Here is a 12,041-nt window from a genome sequence, read left to right on the forward strand (position 1 = left end):
TCATATATTCAAGCCTTATCAATAACTGACGCCTGACGGATGCCTGACTCAGACACACACTACATTCAGCATCACTAAATCATCTTTGGTTTACTTAAATGAAGAAATAAAGTGACATGATGATTGGCAGGTGATTAAATGACTACGCCAGCACCACAGCTGTGAGATTTAAATCAAGCGCACACACTCACACACAGACATGCTACAGTAAATAACAGCAGTGCCTACGATGTCAACCAGCGTTCATGATTATCAGCATACCCACTGGCGTACAACCAGCATGATCACATGTGGCAGACAAACACGCACAGTGACACGTGCCCACATTCGCGTATAAATGTGTGAGCTTGTGTTTGTGTATAAGATTTTGGATATGCACACCCAACTTCCTGTATACACCCACTCACATGCATACAAGGTGTTATTCTTTAAGGAGTAGATGCATTAAACAGCATCATGAGGGAACCAATAAATACCCAGCCATTCGCTTCTAAAGAGAGATGGAAGCAGGCTAATCTGAGCGCTGCTGTCCCTGACAGCTCAGAGACCGAGAAGGAGGAATGAAGGAGGAGAAGGAGGAGGAAAGAGAAAACAGCACCATCAGTGGCTGATTCCTCTCAGTTTTTATTTGGACTGCAAAGAAATAAATTGCTAACAGTTTTCCACTACAACGAACTAGCTATAAACTAATCAGCCTCTTAATCGGTACAGTGATGAATAAGATAACTCTACCCACTGCTGTGTTTTTAAATTGCCTATTCATCTACAGGGCAGGCTTTAAGGAAAAAAGAGTTACTGCTTATGCTTTGCTTCATAGTCATGTAATATAATTTAAAAAAAAAAAAAAGCTTTTCAGTGCTGCATTTGTTCACATTAATGTTGTTTCTCTGTCAGCTTTGGACACCTGATCACAACTATGAAGATACAGATGACAACAGGAGTTATTTTATTCTTACTGCTGGTGCTTCATTTGATCCATTTTGATGCTTTTCAGAAATGAAAACAAGGAAAAATCAAGCTGCGAATAGGTGTCAGTGAGAAAAACGGCTATATTGCATCTTCCAGGTTTACTAATTTCTCCTACAGTAGACACAATTTTAAAAAGAAATTCATACACTTGGTCCTGAAAGACATTTGTGATGTTAATAAGCACTGTAATATTGTGACTATTGATGTTATTTTAAATATGAAATTATTCTAATCTTAGTCTTTGCATAACTCTGACATGGGACACTACAGTCATCTTTCCAGTTATGTTTTCCAGAGCATAATTCAACTGATGACTTGTGTTCACTTTACACCAACGTGTGTAAACACACCAAGGTGTGTGCACCCTTTCAAACCCTTAATAATCCAGGTTTCTTCCTTACCCCAAATGTATGTGTTTTTTATCCACAGCCACCCTGCTCTGGCCTGACTCATCTTCGATCTACTCCTCTGTTACCATTTCTTAGGTGTTACTTTTAGTCTTTTAGAAGCACCAATAAAATGATAAAAGAAAGTAGAATATTAAATAAATTCTGCCAGTTGTCTTTATGATGGTGTAATATAATGCAAACTTTGTCCACCTGTTCATTTATTTATTTTTAATGAAAGTCAATCATAGCCAGAAGCTCCATTTTTTATGTCAGTACTGTTACAGGCAATGATGTGAATTAAAAACTTTACCACAATCCTTTCCTAAACCTAACCAATCAGTTGTAGTGCCAAACCCAACCAGGAAATTATGTTCCCAAAGCCTAACCAAATTGAGTAAGTAAAACAAAAGCAAAAGAGCAAAGAATTAAAACCCCTGCTGTAAGCTGGTCTCAAAGTGGAGGTCCATGTTTCTACAGGAAGTCTGTGACTTTTCCCCTTTCTCTCTCCGGTTTCAACATGAGTATAAAAGGATTCATGATAATGGTTGCTGGTTGGTTTGTCAGTGTGTTGATGCAAACAACCATTTTTACATATATCAAAGACAACAGGGGCTTTTATAAATTGTCAGTGTTTGGGAGTGTAAATTCAGGAATATAAAAACACAGCAAGACTTAGAAGAACAAAGGCAATGAAAGACATTTTCTCCAAATGCAGAGCAAACATTACAAGCAGTGGGACTCTGGAAGTCTTTAGCCTCTAACACACTGCACACAATTCCCAGGTTTACTCTGCCAGGTAGTTTATTATTTATGTTGCTTTATACATATTCTTTACAAAGATCAAAAATATATAGGCAATAAAAGAGCTTCATTGTCAGGACACTCGGGGAACTATTTCCTTGTGACACCACAAGACAAATGAAAATACTTTGATATACTGTATAATTGTTTGGCTTATTGTTTGGATAATAGTCAAAGGATAGAGATGACTATAAGAAATCTTGATTGTGTGTTGTGTCTTCGTAATGATTTAATTTATGGTGATATTGACATTTTAACCTCTTTGAAAGCAGGCTCATTCATCAGATGTCTCAGATATTAATCACACGAATGACCAATACAGTATACTTATTTGTCTGCTGTTCTGTCTTAATAAAAATGTATGTGTCTGTTTATGCAGCTGTGATTGTGTGTGTGCGTGCTTGTGTGTTCACATGCATGTGTGCACACTGTACGCATGTAATCTCATGAAGCAGAACCAGCAATGGTAGCATGAGGGACACACTTATGCCCTAGATATTTGAATTTAATCTAGGCCATCCTCATTTCCCCTCGACACGTGACGAGCACCGCAGGTAGCAAGCTGTGGCACACACACGAAACCCTCTCAGCTCTCACAAACAGACACCAAAACATTGCAGGGAGAGTACGAAAACCTGCTGGAGACTACAGACCTGCAAAATCTGGTGCTTCTGGAAGGATTTTGGTGAATCTTTTATGTTATAAGCCAAAGGAGACACTGACATCCATGAGGAGAGGAAGAAGAAATGCAAATGTGAGTGTAGGAGATAGATTAAAAAAAATTAGGAAGAAGGAAGCATGTAGGGTGAGGTAACTCAAGGACATTCTGCTTGCTGCTGCGCCTTGCTGCTACAGAGCATGCTGCAGACAAGCATGAGCTTCCCTTTTGGGTGGTATTATGTAAGACCTCAGTGTGATAGACAGACAGACAGAGGCAGACTAGATACACACACAGACACATGCAAACACAAATGCACATATAACACTGGCCAATGTGCACATGCACACAAAAGCACATTGAAATGACACACAGGCCGTCTCATACGCACACACTTGTAGTCTGACATTCAGAGCACGTAATTCTAAATTCACACTCAGCTGTGCTTATAATTCGGCTGCAGCTAGCCACAACTGATTAAACTTCATGTCCACCTGATTGGTGGAAGACAGAACAGAACAGAGCAGGATAGAAAATATTGTGCAGAAAGCTTGGTCTCAGTAAGCTATTGGCCAGTTAATCTTTTTAATGTCCTGTAGCATTTTCTCTGCCATTATTGGAAACAAACCCATTAGCTTTTGAGCGTTATATTGACACAACTGTTTTTCATCGCTGTGAGGTTTCAGAGCAATCAACAAACTCCAAGAAGTCTCTATACCCACCCAATGATCAATAAAGTGTTAAGGCATGTAAAACCTTGTTCTTGCTATATCTTAATCGGTGCACAGAGTCAGCTAATCAAATCTACATGTTAATGTGCTTTAGAAGTGTTCAAAGCCAGGCTGACTGTTTCCTCTAGTTTCCAGTTGTGATGCCATGCTAGGGCTAATCCAGCCTTGCCTGCAACACTCTTAGCAAGAAAGAAAACACACCTGTTTTCTAAACTACTTAACTATTCCTGTGTTTTATCATTTAAACATAGCATAGAGAAGGAGAAGGTAAAGTGGGCCTTGTGTAGATGATAAACATGCATTGTTTGTACAAATAAGCAAACGTAGGATCACTGTTTGCTGTATGTGAAGTTTGTATCTGCAAGGTGTTGCTAAAATTAAGACATGTTCCAATAAGCCAAATGCACCATGCTCTAAGGAAGTAATTAATTTATCTTGATTGAAAACTTTTGAAAAAAAAAACCAATATATATCTGGTAATGTACCATTCTAATATAATAAATTACTATGTGACAGTATAATCCCACTAATCAAACAAAACTGGATCATTATGGGTTACAATTTATTTGTAAATCTCAGTAAAACACTTTTGAAAGCAAACTGATACTTAATGACTTATAACACACTATGTAAATGATCATTTAATATCATCAGTCAACTTAAATAATTTAAAAATGTCATTACAATTATTTTAAATTAATATGCAAGTTAGTTTGTTGCATAATGACATTGAGGCTGTATGAAGCCTTTGTACTATTTCCAGGGTCTTTTGCTTTTTATAATATCCCCAAACAGGGCCGGTTCTAGGAATGCATACATGAGGGGGCAGGCATAAATTTGAAGGGGGCATTATGAGTACATACTTCAGCATTTTCTTGTTGTTGTTTTTTAAGTGTTTCTTTAACGGAACTGTGCTGTTAGTGGAGTCCAACTTCAAAGAAATGGATTGCACTTTGTCAGGCCTCTACTCTAAGACCTGTCCAGCTTGGGTGTCCCACCTGAAACCAAAGCTCCTGCTGGTATAGCTCTTAGAGTCACTGAGGCACGCAAACCCCCTGACCACAATAAGGTGGCAATCCCTCAGGGGGGGAACAGAAAATATCAATAACAAAATGAAGTAAGAAAAAAGAAAAGAATGATCCATTATCAAAGCTTTAACAACCAACAAAATAACAATTGCCCTATTGGACAGCCATTAGATGTCTAAGCATTTTGAATAAATTTGAAACTAATAACAATAAACTCAACTATCTGTGTGTTTGTTTCTGTCTGTATATAGACCATAATGATTAAAGAATCATAACTATCAAGCACAACAATAACAGAGCAAAAAATTAAACCCCCTACCAAAATAAGGCAGTGAATCTTCAGGGGGAAATAATGATAATAATAAATGAAAATGAGTAAAAACTAAATGATCCTTCATCAAAATTTTAAGAACCAACAAGGCATACATGAAGCTCTGAGCTGAACTGCTGAAAGCAGCGGGAATGTAGAGTGAAACTTTCTGTTATTTTTTTCTTCAAACTAGCATGCTGAACTAAAGGCTGGGCGGAGCTTGAGGGGTCTCATATGCGCAGCTCGTTTTCCCTCAGTCTAGTACCGAGGAGGCAGTCACATCTATGGCCCGTGCGTGATTGATCACTGCTCCTACTAACAGGCGTAGACACGTTTAAATAGAACAGAAACAAACCCCAGTTGACAGAATAGATGCAATAAATACGTCTGTTATTATAAGTATTTATTCAGTATCGCTACAACACATTTAACAGAGCTTTACTCTATAAGTTTTACCGCTGGAGCTCAGCAGCCGCTCTCTCTACGAGGGGGAGAAATATGACACCGCAAGATCAGGCTGTATGTCAACTCATTTGCATACTAAACACTGATTGGTTGTTTTCTGTGGTGGTGGGAAGGACTTGTTGAAGACAGTACAATGGATCCTGTGAAGCTCCGACACACAGAGTTCAGTACAGAGGGGAGAGAGCGTTTGGAGAGATTTGCCCATTTCGGCGCATTTGATTGAGGGGGCAGAATGTTTGTTTGAGGGGGCACTGCCCCCTCTTGCCCCTGCATAAAGCCGGCCTTGTCCCCAAACATCCCAGCTGGTTTACTTTCACCGTCTAAGCTGCTATAGTTTTGAGCAAGTGCCTTATGTGTCCTCATCTTCCACATGGATTTTCTAAGAACAGATTTGAAACCTTCTGCTGATGGGCTCATTTCTGTAGCCACAGATGTTTAGAGGAGAAGAGAGCAGACAACTCACCAAAGACAGTCCTGGCAGGGACAGATTCTCTGTTGAGCCAAAAAGACACTTGGGAGAGGATGACTGTCATGATGCAGGGTAGATATGTCTGGATCACAAAGTAACCAATTTTCCTCTTCAGGTGGAAGTGGGTTGTCATCACCACATACTCTCCTGTTGACAGCAAGATAAAAGAAAGGGAAACTTACAATATAGCACAAACAGACTTTAATGAGGGTCACCACTTTCAATTACAGTGATTAATCTTAACTTCAGTTTAGAGAGCCTTTTTAATCCAAGTTGACAGAATTACAAGGGGTAAAAAGTAAATGGAAAATTAGGTCTCAAAGCATTATACAGCAGTTTTCTATTAACATTATATGAGCACAGAAAGAGGACTCCAATATAGATTCATCAGTTCCTTGTGACAGTCAAAATTAAAATTAAGATTCAAGAAAAAAAAGGAAAAAGCCAGATTGCATTGTGCCAATAAATAAATAAAAACAATCAAATCAAATTAATTTGGGCTACAAAACTGATGCATGTCTTCACATGTTCGCATGCCAATATTTGTATTAGTAACCTATATCAACCTTATGGGCTGTATTACTTTAAATGTGTGTTTATCAATGTGATATAGCTTAATTATTAAGAGGGTGGAGAGTGGCATTACACTCTGGACAATAAAAAAGAAGAAGAAAAAAAGCAAGTTTGGTAACTTTCCCTTCAAATAAATTTTCACTTTTCTTTTTTGCTGTCAACTGTTTCAATTCATTCACAGAAAATACATGTTTAGGTTTAGATACTGATAAAAAAAGATGGCTAAAATATTTAAGGTTAAAGATGACTAAATACATGGCTACGGATTCACCTGAGTACTTCGCCACACCTAAAAGGCAATCAAAAAGATTCCCATGGCATAGTTTCTTCCCCTTTAATGGGACACTGGCATCACATACAATATTTTTTTAAAAACTCAAACTCAAATTGACACAAAGAGAAAGTGTGTAGAAACATAAAACAGCCCATAACCAATGTTTTCCCTGTAAATCTGTCAAACACAAAGGTGCTTCTGCTATAGCATGATCATGTACTGTATGGGTGTTAAACAAAGCTGCCAAAGGACATTAACTGGTCAAAGGAACAAAGTGATAAAATGACCCTTTGTCATTTACCATGACAGAGATCCTAAACCTAAACAAAAGCAGCTAAAAAAACATTTCAGGATGAAAATATTAAACATTCCTTATTACACTCATCTGGAATCTGATAGTAATCTGACAGCAATAAAATGAGTAATCCAATTCAAACCTTCACCTGCAGTGAAGATCCAGTTGTGACAGCAGTATTAAGGATGTTATAATGTCTATAGGACATATATAGACATCTCCATGTGTGGGATGGAGGGATTCTGCCATCTTGAGCATTACTGTCTGCAAACAGGTCACCCATTTTAAGCAGTAACTAATTTTTGCCAGTGTCAATTGACCAAAATGAAATGGGAGTAAAAAATAAACATGTGTGGGGCCAATAGGGAAATACAGAATCCAGGACATGGTCTGTCATTTAAAGATCAAAAAATTGATGTCATGAAGATATTTATGAACTGCATCAGTTCTCAAAATGTACAATTTCAGGATTGTTCAATGATTGAAAACGAAAAGGGCTAAATACTGCATATATATATATTTATATATATATATACTGGCAAGCAGCAACAAGTAGGTTGACATGTCTCTTTACACATAAGCAATGTAACATGTCATATCATTAGCTGAAACCTACCTGTGCTGGACTGCACAACACCGGAATCCACACTCTGTCCCATCAGATCATATTGGTTTAACCTGGAGCCATCCTCTGCCACAACAACAGACTGAGCAGCCCCTCTGGTCCACACATAGACTACCTCTGCTCTGGTGTAGGCATCTGACAGAAAAACAGAATGTGTAAATTCTTTCCATGATGTTGTAAGAGATTTCAGGAGTTTACAAAAACAAACAAACAAAAAAAAAAAAATCAGTTTTGTCTTCATCAAATTTAGTCTCATCTCTTCTTCTTGTCAAGTCTGTTCCCATTTCAATGCCTTTTGTTTAGACTTATTTGCTATTCAAACATATTATCCTGCCTGTAGTGTCTGTGTGCCTCATCTCCACTCTCTAATATGTTTTCCTTTTATCATCTAATCAGATTGTCTCTATATCTATACCTATATATATTAGGTTTTCTCAAACAATTTATTACGCAATATGTTGTGTCACATCATGCCACGCCATTTAATGTCATTGTCATCTTACAAGAAAATAAGCAAACAACATCCCAACAGGACAACGTGACCTTAAAGCAGCCAAGTCAGTTTTTACCTTCCCCCTGGCTATCCAACCTGTCAAAGCTGCAGTGTGGCTCGACCACTGCAGAGGAAAGGATGGCTCAACTGCAGACTGCAGCATAAGGAGGAGAGCTCATCACTAAAATATTTAACAAGTGAGTTCAGTTTAAAGGAGTTAAAGGCTTGCTCCTCACTCACGCTGTGCAGCTGTCTGAGGAGTAGCACAGAGGCAGCATGACGTTCTCTGTTGGCTTAATGCTGCTGTATTTTTTGCTCTTGTCACCCAAACACCCTAGAAACCAGCCTCTGTCCCCATCATTTCTCCCCTCCAACCAACCCCTCCTCCACACACACACACACACACACACATACACACATTTTCTGTTCTTGTCTCCATCCTCCATCATTCCATCTCTTGTTATGTCTTCTTAAGCATGATGCTGGGTAGCTACAGCTGTCAGCAGTGAGCAGCTGGTGTGATGCTCTGGCAATATTACGGTAAGTACTGCGTGCTGCATGCCTGCCAGCGACTTGGAAGGTCTGTCAGGGTTCACTGAGAAGGCTGTTACTATGCTCCTTGTTCTTACTCTTCCAGTTGGATGATGCATTCTCATAACAACATTTTTGTGTGTTTTAGCAGTGAGAACACATTTTTAATCAATATTTATATTTAGTATAGAGCCTACTTACAGCTACCAAACTTCAGTGGACAAGCATGGGCATCCATAGGGAAGTCTTCTAGATGCATGGGACATTCTGCTCTCACTGTAAGCCTAGAAGATTCATGAACACATAAACTGAGTATTAGCAAGTAAAGTAGCAGAGAAAGCAAGAAACACAACGAATGCAGCTAAACCGATGAAGGAAATCATGCAGGCAGTGCTGGAGTAAGGTTGGAAGTATTACGGTGGAATGCAGGTTAGACACTAAGGAGCTGTGGTATAATGTTTTCCTTCAGTTGTTCAGCACTGAAATACTGTTCAAGCTGGACCATCTTTACCCAGACAGAAATGTTCCCAGAGCTGTGAGCTTCTATTTCCTTACAGCTTGGTGGAAAAACAGCATGTCAGGCCACCCGTGACACACTAATCTCCCATCTATCCCTCATCTCACTCATCTGTGACACCAATATGGGCTCTGCCTCTTTCCCCTCCCCCTCTTGGTAAACATGTTGAAACAAATGTTTTACAATCCTTGCCTTAGACATCTCACATTAACATCGGTCTGTGGTGTGCATCAAGGTCTGTCTTGTCATGAGGAGTTTATTTACCCTCCCTCTACTGAAGGCTACTGAGGTGCCACGAGTGCTTCTAAATTCAGCTGCTCGCAAATGTCAGGTAGCATCTCCAAAGTGATAAATTAGGTTTAACAGCTATGATAGTGCTCCTGGTGAACACTACCATGGGTTATATGACAGTTTGTGATAAAACTGTATGTGGTGCAGCAATCTCTAAAGGACATTTGAAAAATAGAAGTGAAATGAAAATAAAAATATGATAGCATAGTGAATCATCCTTGTTTGAAAGTAACGCGTAACTGAGAAGAGTTTTGGTTAGATTCAAGATTTACCAGAATAGAAGAAGGGCATATAAACACATTTTGGATCTTTCCTCATTTACATAAGTACTTTATGATAACAGTTAATTTTCTATCCCATTTAACCAACAACACTTTCCAATTACATTTTTCCAAGTAAAATCCAAAATCAAGAGGAATAAAATAAAATTTTCTTCAAAACCATCATTTATTTTTTTCCAAGGAACCTTTATATATGTGAGCAGGGTTCAAATTACAGAAGAGCTAAGGGGCTGTTTATTACCCCTCATGCCCAGATGAGCTCAACTGAAAACATTAACTTGTGATACAAAGGGGGAGCTCTAAAAATAATCCACTTTTAGGTTATATTTTATTCTATTTTCTATAAGATTCCTGATGATTCTTAAAGGAAAATAATTACTTTGTGAGCATTGTGTGTTTACTTATTAAATACATTAAATTTTCCAAAGAAAACAGGTGATTTATCACCAACAAACTGCAACCACTTTATTGGCTGCCTTTTGTGTCTGTTTAAAGACCTTTACATCTCTGTATGAGATGTTTCTGATGGTACCAATTTCAAAATGTTGCAGCATAATGTTTTTTTTGGGAGTAAACCCATTGTTTTGGCTAAGCTACAGTGTAGTAATATTTATTGATGTGCATGTGACGTGGGAAGGTGCTGTGCACATTCGACAATAAAGCCCCTAAAAGCCCCCTGTGTAATTCCAACCCTGTATGTAAGTATAATGAATAAAAACCATCAGTTTTAACCATATTATAACCAACAGTAATAACTAGTGACATATTAACTTCATGGTCACACATCTGAGCTTTGCAGTGAGTCAACACCCACCCCACACCCACAAAAGAAAAACACACTTAGATACTAGCACAACAAATCTATGTTGATCATCAGTTTAAAATAGCACAAAAGTGGATCATTTGGTTTGAGTAATATTTGCTTGAGCAACAGACTGGGCTGAGTACCATCAACAGAACAGCAAGGTCAGGACAAGCATTGACAGACTAGCTCTTTTTTTTGTCATTTAGTGGTAGTTTTTTTAAAAGTATTACATTTTAGACAAGTTAATTCCTTGTGTTTATGTCACTGTGTGTAAAATCAACCAGGTTTCAATGGTTTCGTCAGTTTGTGAAGACAATGTCAGTCACCTCCTTTTCAACTCATTTTAAGCAGATTCACTGTTTTTGATCAGTGTGATGTTATTGATTTTCTCTCATGCTTTAACTGTTGTCCCGACATATTTTTCTGCACAGATGTAGTGTAGATGACGTCAGCCTACCTCATGGTATACAGCAATGTTCCTTCCTCTGTAATTCGCAGCAGCTTGTTTGGCATGGTCATGTTGTGAGCCACTGACTTCTTGCCGTTGTGAAAGAACGTATCCGGAGTCCAGATCTTACTAGCCATGAGGTTGTTGAGACGTAGCACGGCCATGGGGCCTTTGAACTTTAATCTTTCATCTTTCCAGCTCTGTCTGAAGAAGACATCGATGGTGTACTCCTACAGGTGTAAAAGTAAAGAAGTCAAGAAAAGGCCAGGCTTGCTGTCCTACAGCACTTTCCTTTCTATCTTTACCTACTGCTGGCTAGGAAAAGATGTTGTGTAATCTAACCTTATTTTTCCCTTTTGCCCTTTTTCATACTCTAACTTTTTTTTTTTTTTAACATTTTTCTTTCTTTTTTTTCTCTTGTTCATGTCACTTTGACTTTCTTGTGGTAGTCGTGGCCCAGTTTCCCTGCTGGTAACTGTCTCTTCAAGTTAACAGCTTTGGCATACAAAGTGGTGGGGATCCAGTGGATGGAGGTGCATAGTTTCCTGTCTAGTAACTTCTCAAGAATGCCCCATTGTTCTGCCATTGTTCTCTATTGTAGACAGTAATATTTGTGGTTGCCTTTCCATTTCCTTCCACTCAGTTATTTACATAATTATAGTCAGATCAGGTTAATGCAAATATGCAAATGGAGGATCCCTTGCTATCCACTCATTTGACATTGCATTGTTAGGTAAGTGCAAAAAAATGACTACAGTTAGCATTTATCTTTAGGAAACTTCCTTGCTCAGTAATCTAAATTACACTGGACACAAAAAGAAGCACTGGACATAAAATTAGGAGGGCATTTCATTTTCAAGCCAGCTAATGACTATAGCTAAGAGGAGATTTTAATGGTTCCACATGACTGCCTGCCAGCAAAGAGACCCCGTAAAAATTACAGCACAGCCTTTATTTATTTATTTTTTTTCTTTGCCCCCTTTCCAACTTGGTTCTCATAAGATAATTAGTGTAAACTGAAACAGAGCTTCAGTGTAATAGAGGAGGATAGAGAAAGGCTACAGATGAAGAAAACATTATATAGTTCT

General features: G+C 38.4%; 1 protein-coding gene across 5 annotated transcripts in view; it reads right to left on the minus strand.

The window, feature by feature from the left end:
- Window positions 1–12,041, minus strand: part of gabra1 (gamma-aminobutyric acid type A receptor subunit alpha1) — a 33,484-nt gene that overhangs the window by 13,160 nt on the left and 8,283 nt on the right. For all 5 annotated transcript variants that reach the window (XM_042007702.1, XM_042007701.1, XM_042007699.1 and 2 more), the window contains exons 5-8: window positions 10,963–11,183; window positions 8,813–8,895; window positions 7,579–7,722; window positions 5,815–5,967 (exon numbers count right to left, since the gene is read on the minus strand). In XM_042007702.1, the coding sequence (XP_041863636.1) occupies window positions 5,815–5,967; window positions 7,579–7,722; window positions 8,813–8,895; window positions 10,963–11,183 (601 nt within the window). The remainder of the gene's footprint in view (window positions 1–5,814; window positions 5,968–7,578; window positions 7,723–8,812; window positions 8,896–10,962; window positions 11,184–12,041) is intronic.

This window comes from Melanotaenia boesemani, chromosome 15 (assembly GCF_017639745.1).
Source record: "Melanotaenia boesemani isolate fMelBoe1 chromosome 15, fMelBoe1.pri, whole genome shotgun sequence".
Classification (NCBI taxonomy): Eukaryota; Metazoa; Chordata; class Actinopteri; order Atheriniformes; family Melanotaeniidae; genus Melanotaenia; species Melanotaenia boesemani.